This window comes from Choristoneura fumiferana, chromosome 8 (assembly GCF_025370935.1).
Source record: "Choristoneura fumiferana chromosome 8, NRCan_CFum_1, whole genome shotgun sequence".
Lineage (NCBI taxonomy): Eukaryota > Metazoa > Arthropoda > Insecta > Lepidoptera > Tortricidae > Choristoneura > Choristoneura fumiferana.
In genome coordinates this window covers 8,394,362-8,403,438 of record NC_133479.1, presented here as the reverse complement: position 1 = coordinate 8,403,438, position 9,077 = coordinate 8,394,362, and the positions used below count along the sequence as shown (strand labels likewise).

At 37.1% G+C, this 9,077-nt stretch overlaps 1 protein-coding gene across 1 annotated transcript; it reads left to right on the top strand.

The window, feature by feature from the left end:
• The first annotated feature begins 46 nt into the window (after positions 1–46).
• LOC141430337 (meiotic recombination protein DMC1/LIM15 homolog) lies at positions 47–7,836 on the top strand. Its single transcript, XM_074090997.1, has 5 exons — positions 47–807; positions 1,131–1,298; positions 2,098–2,200; positions 2,970–3,137; positions 7,579–7,836. Exons 1-5 carry the CDS (start codon positions 488–490, stop codon positions 7,834–7,836), a joined length of 1,017 nt encoding a protein of 338 aa, XP_073947098.1. The 5' UTR covers positions 47–487.
• Positions 7,837–9,077: the final 1,241 nt, after the last annotated feature.

Here is a 9,077-nt window from a genome sequence, read left to right as displayed (position 1 = left end):
TTGGATGGATGGAATGGAGTTGCCACAGCTGATATTAATTACGATTATTTTGATTCGATTTCAAAATCGATTATAATAATCAATAAGCATACTTTGATAAAATGTTTATTGACTAAAACCTAATTATCTACATTTAGAACTAACAAGAAAAGTAACTGAATCATCCGGGCAGCTGAAAAATTTTCGGATATTGTATAATCAAATCAGGTTTGATGGCACCGGGATTTCGCCACGTTGGAATTTTGTTAAATTAATAAATACATCTTAGTTACATTAGTTTTATAACCGTTTTATTATATGCATATTACTAACCTAATTATTCTATATGAGAAGATTTTATTTTAAATGAGAATATTTATTCTGGGATAGGTGGAATTATTTGCAACGCCTTTGCCGTCATCCCACCTGATTATACAAAAAAAAAATATTTACGCGCGAAATTTGTTCAATTTGTGGTTGTAAACTTTATTAATTTTTGATAAAAATAATGATTGATCAAGCATTGGAAGATAATATTTCCGACAACGAAGAAGAAACTTTCTTTCAGGATGTGGATATATTACAAAAGCATGGAATTAACGTAGCAGATATTAAAAAATTAAAAACCGCCGGCATATGCACCATCAAAGGTATTCAAATGTCAACAAAGAAAAAATTGTGTAACATAAAAGGTTTCTCAGATGCAAAAGTAGATAAAATTAAAGAAGCGTGTCAAAAAGTTGTTACTCTTGGTTTCATGACTGCATTAGAAGTTAGCGACCGACGAAAGCAAGTTTTCAAAATCAGCACAGGAAGTGCTGAATTGGAGTGAGTAACCTTTATACACTAAATACCTATATATAATCTTATATGGAATTAGTATAATGGTCATTACATGACATTTTCACCACAAGATTAAGGTAAATTCTTAGAGGTAAATTATAGGCAAAATTAAATTGTTAAATGGCGCCAACTATGATATCCACGGGCTGTAAACGGAACAGTTTTGATACCTGTTCCTGTTATTAGGCTACATAGAAATTGCAATTTTCCAAGAACAGGACATTATTCTGAAATCTGAAATCTTGTTACACTCCACTAGCCACCCAGAGCTCTTTTTACGTGCGTTGACTTATAATATTGTTTCGCAGTAAACTTTTAGCCGGTGGTATAGAGTCCATGGCCATAACAGAAGTTTTTGGTGAGTTTCGAACAGGCAAGACCCAGCTATCTCACACTCTGTGCGTGACCACGCAAATACCGACTCCGAGCGGCTACCAAGGAGGGAAAGTGATGTTCTTGGATACTGAACATACTTTGTATCCTTTAAAACTTTAAAACAGATCTCCCTGCAACACACCCATCTCCCACGTCATAAGTATAATATTTTATCTTTATCTCACTCGTACGTGCAATAGGTACGTGCGTAAATCGCTGGAACACCGCTAAAAGCGAGAGATTAGCTTTAAATATTTTGTTCTCATTATTATTGATTTACACGTTAATACTCATCTTTCACCATATAAGTAATATCCCTACTAAATGATTTATTGATATAATAATTTAAAAGGTACATTACAAGAAATAAAATAATATACATACTTATATGTTAATATTATTAAAAAATATAGAACTAATTCCGGGTTTGCAAGTAAGTACGAGTAAATTACGAACGGTTGGCGCAGTGGACGAAAGGTCGCGACCTTGGCCTCGATTGCTCACGAAGTCAATAATTATTACGATTTTTATTCATATTTTTTGATCAACAACCTTCAGTAGGTACCTAATAAAAACTTACACATAAAGAGTAAAATCATATTAGTATAATTTATATAGAGGAATACAGGTAGATGATAATGGACCTGGTACAACAGAAAACTGAAAAACGGTTGACGGTACGGTACCTAGACGACCCTTCTGCAAGTTGTGCAGTGTGTCCGACCGGTTCGCTTGGTTTGGTTTTAAATGTTTACAACTAGGTACTTTTATTTGCCTTTTATTTTTGGTCAGCTGACTCCTACGATTCTGGCTCACTTTCAATAAGTCATTTTATTGTCTCAAAAAAGTTTTCTGCGGATTGTTTTTTTTTTTCTTGGTTATCCTTAACAAGCTGTTCAGTCGTCCCGACAGACTTCGGCCAATTGCTGATCGCTTCAATTTGGATCAAAGCGGTGTTCTAGACAACGTTCTCTACGCCAGAGCGTACACATCGGAACATCAGGTAAAACAAAGACATTCATACAGAACAAGTACAAGACTCCTTCAAGCATTTAAAGGTAAAATCCTCACGCTACCAATTTATGGTGATTTTCCACCGGCGCGGAGAGACGAGAATTGAAATTTGTATGGCCGGCCCGCGGCAGCACGCGGCGGGCGGCGGGCGCGCGAGAATGCATCTGGGGGCACGGCAGTGCCCCCGCCAAGTCGAGCCAAACAAAAACACAAGCACGGCCGTACCATACGTTTCTCGAAGCCATTCAGGCTATTTTCATTTGAATTCTCGTCTCGCCTCGCCGGTGGAAAATCACCATTAGAGTGAGCAGTTAGTCGACTAGAGCCGACATCATTTCCGGCCTAAAGTATACTTATACGTCGCACGCACGCACTGCGTACAGACCTCTAAGAATGAAGGGGCTAACTGCGCTGTAGTACCTACCTACATAGGCTTAGTGCGGATCGGGTGACACATCATTTCCTCGCGATGTTTTCTTCTACATTGTTATACCAATTCTAGTGTGGGTTCGATTTTAAACTACGGTTCTCTGCCCCTGCTTCCACGGTCACGACCACTTCAACATAGATTTACATCAATCATATCCCACAGGCCAAACACCACCGTTGCTATAAACCCTTAATTGTTTTCTGTTATGTGTCCTAAGCTCAACTCAAATAAAGAATTAAATAAGGTGGAAGGTTTAGTTCATTAAAATGTAATAGGATTAAATGCTTTACATTAGCGTGCTGTAGGTAAGTATTATTTCAATCAACAGGCGGAACTTCTAGACTACGTAGCAGCCAAGTTTCACGAGGAGGCTGGAGTATTCAAGCTACTGATAATAGACTCTGTGATGGCACTATTCCGGGTGGACTTCTCCGGTCGTGGTGAACTCGCAGATCGTCAGCAGAAACTGGCTCAAGTTCTTTCGAGACTGCAAAAGGTAAACAATTGATTAGGATGAGTTATACCTACTCAACCTGAGGCAGGTGAAGCTACTATGGCCTGTCATAAAAATGGTACTCTGTTTAATAGAAAAGAAAAATAGAATAGAAATCATTTATTCGTGACAAAGTAACGTAGCATAACAAATTACTGGCACGTGAGGTATCCCATCTTAGGCCTCTAGGTTGGCAACGCGTCTGCAATACCCCTGGTGTTGCAGATGTTTATGGGCGGTGGTGATCTCTTACCATCAGGAGACCCACTTGCTCGTTTGCCATCCAGTCGTATAAAAAAAAAATATATTAAAAATTAAGAAAGTTGTCACGAAATTGTCCCAAATCAGCAAAAATTGCCGGTCTTGCGAACGGCGCTGTTCTTCCTTTGGGACCATCTGTTTATCATACATTAAAATAAAACCAATTCAACCATTGGTTGTTTCAACCATTTTGACTGTAAGCTGTTGACAATAATTTGCGGTGCGGCCCGCTGTGGTCCATTTAAAGCTACTTACAACAACTTACTTACTTAAAATTTGACTGGATTAAATACATCAAACAAACCAAACAAGTCATACTCGTATGTCATGTCGTTCTATCAGCTTGGGATAAGCAAGGGTTAAAGTGACAGATATTTTTGAGTGCTGTGATTCCCTTCTAGATCTTGTACGAGGAGGATACTCACTTGTGATATTTTCCGTTATGATTATTTAAAAACCAGCCAAGAGCGTGTCGGACACGCCCGAAATAAGATTCCGTAGCCATTACGAAAAAAATTTTCAAAGGATTTCGTATTTTGTACGGAATATTCCAAGTTTAGGTATATTTTATACCTTAGTAAATTTACTTACTTCTTAAGTTACTAATAATTCTCAAGGAAACTTAACCGTTCTAGTTTCCCGTGGAAGTTTGATATACTTTACTACCATCCTGAATTTCTTCAAATTTTTCCACCCACGGTTTAGATTTTATGGGGGGGGGGGCGCTCGATTTTATTGAAAATTGGCAAAGTTGAATATTTTGCAAACAAATCACTGAATCGAAAAATCGTTTTAGCAACCGCCTAATGGTTGTAAAGACCTAACCAACAATACCCCACACTTCAAGGTAGGATGAGAAAAAATAAACACCCCCACTTTACGTCTATGGGAGGTACTCTAAAAAAATGTATTTTTTATTTTTTATTGTTCCATTTTGTCGGCATAATTTACATATAATATTCGTGCAAAATTGCTTTCTATCATTGAGTCCCTGAGCAAAGCCCGGACGGACAGACAGACAGACAGACGCTCTTGTAACAGTATGAATTCTGGGTTTCGAACTCAAAGATTTATCCTATCCGCAGCGTGATGCACCAATTTTTTGTGGTCTTACTAATTGTAAGCATGAAATAAAACCTTGACAAGTTGTAATACAAACGCCCCGTTATCAATGTTAATTAATCGTGTGAAACTACTTTAAAGCACCATATAAAATATCGCATGCTTAAGTTTACCTGTACGATCTAATTAATTTATACCAAACTGCCACGACGATTGTAAATTAATTAATTAATATTGATCGATTTTACACTGTAAATGCTGATAAGAAGGTAACTCGTAAGTCGTCAAGTTAGAAAAGAAAGAAAGAAAGAAAATACATTTATTCGAGACATTGGCATTTACATACATTTACAGAAACGACAGACAGACGAGGAAAACAAATACATACCACGACATAGCACGTGTGAAGAAAGCGTTTGCAAAGTAATGATGAATGACGAGGGATGAATTATTATTTTTATCTTAACTTAAGATTGCTGATTAATCTTTATGTATGTAAGGGGCTGTTTCACGACCCAACTGACGGTTAAATATGACACCGTCTCTATTTGTTTTGTTCGAATAGACGGAGATCGCATCAGATTTAACCGTCAGATAACACTAATCAATGAGTGGTGAAACAGCCCCTAAGTCTTCACTCCAAACAAAATTGTGAACTAACTGAGGTTGCATCGATCGAGTTCGAGCGCCTTTACCAAGTATACCTTAGTGTAAGTTTTCGGTTACAAAATACGTCTCGATCGCGTTCGCGTTAAAATCGCAAATTATAGAAAACATGAACAGCGCCTCTAGCGGAACGTTTGCGATGTTCGTGTTTCCATACAAATTGAGATTTTAACGCGAACGCGATCGAGACGTATTTTTTAACCGAAAACTTACTCTAAGGGCACTGTATGTAGAGTAGAGTAGATATACTAGTGGCATGGATTAAACATTTTCATTAGACATTCTGGGAAATGAGGGAAGCGTAATATGTAATTTATTGAATCAGGCGTTACTTTGCGGAGGTCCATCCATATCAATGAACTGAAACAATTACTTTGCTCACCCGCGACCTTATGATAAGTAGCTACGTTTATGCAAGAAATGTGTGTTCATGCGGTCTAATAAGTCTAGGTGTTGTCTAACATCTGGTAGCATGGTGAACGGTTGTGTTGCTCTGAACTGAAGATGTGTTGGTTAACTTTGAAACGCGTTAAGGCCGTTCCGTGAGCCAAATACGCAAAACTACCCCAAGAATTATCCTATAAACGGCTGTATCTATTGATTGCGTTGGCTTAGAAGTTTGATTTTTTCACAGCTCCAAGGGACAGTAGATCTGAGTATTTCAGCTTGATACCTCCACGAGTTCCTGAGAAAAAGGGTCTGGACAGACGGACGGACAACAAAGTGATCCTATAAGGGTTCCGTTTTTTCCTTTCGAGGTACGGAACCCTAAAAAATATCTTGAAATAATTTGAGATGTGTTCAATCAAACTAACAGGACAACTTTGCATACAGATTTATACTATGTACTACTTTCGAATAGTATTTTCGAGTCATGTAATTCCAAAAATCGGTCCCTTGATGGGCGATACTCACACGGAACGGAAGAATAGAACCTTATCGCAATTAAGTATAATGGCACAATACTTAACATCCTTTGTTACACATTGGCGTTGGCGCTGCCCTATCGGACTAAAGTACCGAATAATAAGTAATTATCCTTGTGTTTGTCAAAATTTGCGTTTTATGTGATAGATTTTTTGGTCACGAGTGTGCTCAAAGAATAGCATTACTTATGGAATTGACAGCCCAATGTCGAATAATAACCTACGTATTTAGGTGTCGCTGGAATCAAGGCCTCTGAGAGTGATTGCAATCAAGATAAAATTGTTCACTACATGCACTATACTTATAACTAACATGTGCCGACCACTTGATTTATTATTTAAAACACGAGTTCCTATTGGTAGAGAATCTCAAAATAAACTTCATGTTTTTAATGAGTTCAAGATCATTATATCATAAGGTGGCAGATAAAACTTCATCCGGCTTGGCGGACTATTTGAGGTCTTTGACTCTATTAAAATTGCGTTATTTAGATAAAGGTAAAATGTGCTGCCCATCTGTAATGTGCACAGTCATTCAAAGTCAAAGTAAAAAAAAATATCTTTAATCAATTTAGGCTAAAACAAGCACTTATTAATGTCAAAAAAATTCTACCACCGGTTCGGAAAAACCTCTGTTGAGAAGAATCCGGCAAGAAACTCAACGAGTACACTTAGTGTAAGTTTTCGGTTACAAAATACGTCTCGATCGCGTTGGCGTTAAAATCTCAATTTGTATGCAAACACGAACAGCGCCTCTAGCGGAGCGTTTGTGATGTTCGTGTTTCCATACAAATTGAGATTTTAACGCGAACGCGATCGAGACGTATTTTGTAACAGAAAACTTACACTAAGGGTAGAGGTATATTTTTTTAAACAGAATTACAATAATATCTATACATTTTTAAATGATATCTTTACATGATATCCATACATTTTCGATAACAGTGGGTAGTGCAAGAGAATAAATAAATTGCATTTTTCAGGGTTCCGTGATAATTTGAGCAATGTGTCTATTGTTACATTATATTATTTAAATAACTAAAACTTTCAACATGAAGGTTTAAGTTATTTAAGGATATTGACCGTTTTTCCCTTTTCCCAAGACCACGACTACGCGGAGCCTTAGAAAAACACTGAATATGTCTTTCTTTCCTTCATTTGTATATTAGTTACCAGCTTTTACCACTTTTACCGGGGCGGGAACTATGCAGTTTTCCTGTATGTATGTATAATAACTATCCTATCTCTATTCCAGGGTCTCCAACTATCTCCATACTAAATTTCAACAAAATTGGTTCAACATTTTTAAGCGTGAAGAGGTAACAGACAGACAACCAGACAGAGTTACTTTCGCATTTACATATGTATAATATTAGTAAGGATAGCAAAACCTATAACAACTCCATGATGTTAAAAACACGATTAAATTAAATCTCTCACAACTCTCACGAAACTTATAACTAGTACGTAGATCACTAGTAGATACTTACACTACATACACGTAATATTTACGCTCAGTACTTTTTCAGATCTCTGAAGAATATAACGTGGCAGTGTTCATTACAAACCAAATGACCTCGGACCCTGGAGCCACGCTTTCTTTCCAAGTAGATCCAAAGAAGCCAATTGGAGGGAATATTCTTGCGCATGCGTCTACGACAAGGATCTCCCTCAGAAAGGGCAGAGGTGAAAACAGAATTGCAAAAATTTATGACTCTCCCGATTTGCCTGAAAGTGAGGCTACCTTTGCTATCACGAGTGGTGGCGTCGCTGACGCCAAAGACTGAATAAAATGTAACATAAGTAGATATATTTTATTAATAAAATTTTCTGAAATAATAATAAATTACCTAACTTAAAACTTTGCCCTTTTACTATGTACCGTCCCGCCCTTTGCTAAATCAGATACCTAGTCCCACTGTAAAATTTGGTTTCGTTGCCGGGACTGGTGTGGTAAGTTATTGACCTACAAAACACAGTATCGGAAGATAACTCAGTAACCCCTACCAATGTACCTATAGGCACCAAAGTCCACAAAAGACGACCGGAGGCGTCTCGCATTCGTCGCGTATGTGGTGGCGTGATTTGACTGAACCAATAGCATAGGATGTGTAATTTGTTACGATTAGATAATTTACGCTTTTGTATTTTAATTTACTAGGGAACTTTATATTAAATAAGAAATGTACCTATTGATTATTATACTTCCTAAAAGTAAAATGTAAACGTAGGCGGTAACTCCTGCAATTCTTATTAAATAGGTATACCAGATTTAACATCTTATTTATTTTGTAATTTTAGACAGCAAGAACTTTTTAATTTGAACGTAAAATAAATATACCTTGTAGAACAAAAAAATCCGTTATTGTTACAGCTACGAATAAGTTACAGCCTCCGTTAATACTCAAAGCCTCCGTTGTAATTTGACTAACTCTAGTCTAGAAGGCTATTTAAAAGTATTGTCCGCGTGTGTTCTAAACTTAAAGGAAGGGCAAAAATAAAATTTTCACCTCAGCAGCTCAATTAGGCAGGTTTTGCTGTGAAAAATCAGTGAGCAAAATCGCATTTTGCTCACTCCGTGAGACAAAGTAACTTTTTAATTCTTTTTAGGGTTCCGGAGCCAAAATGGCAAAAACGGAACCCTTATAATTTGGCCATGTCTGTCTGTCTGTCCGTCCGCGGCTTTGCTCAGGGACGATCAATGCTAGCAAGCTGTAATTTTGCACGGATATATAAGTTAACTATGCCGACAAAATTGTACAATTAAAAACTCAAAAAAAAATTTTTTAGTGTACGCGCGTGTTTGTTTAGAGTGTGTGTGTTTTTCGAGCGTCCCTCCCCTCTAAAATCTAAACCGGTGGGTGGAAAATTTGAAAAAATTCAGAATGTAGTAAGAGTAAGTATATCAAACTTTCAAGGAAAACTATAACGGCTAAGTTTGCTTGAGAATTTGTAGTAGTTTATAAGTAAATAGCAGCCTAAGGTATAAAACATACCTAAACTTGGAAGATTTCGTATAAAATACGAA

Bases quoted from the DNA above. Each gene is read 5' to 3' on its own strand.
- LOC141430337 (XM_074090997.1), top strand. From the start codon at position 488: ATGATTGATCAAGCATTGGAAGATAATATTTCCGACAACGAAGAAGAA. The intron at 2,201-2,969 runs GTAAAACAAAGA...TTCAATCAACAG, and splicing joins CGTACACATCGGAACATCAG to GCGGAACTTCTAGACTACGT. The intron at 3,138-7,578 runs GTAAACAATTGA...GTACTTTTTCAG, and splicing joins TTCTTTCGAGACTGCAAAAG to ATCTCTGAAGAATATAACGT.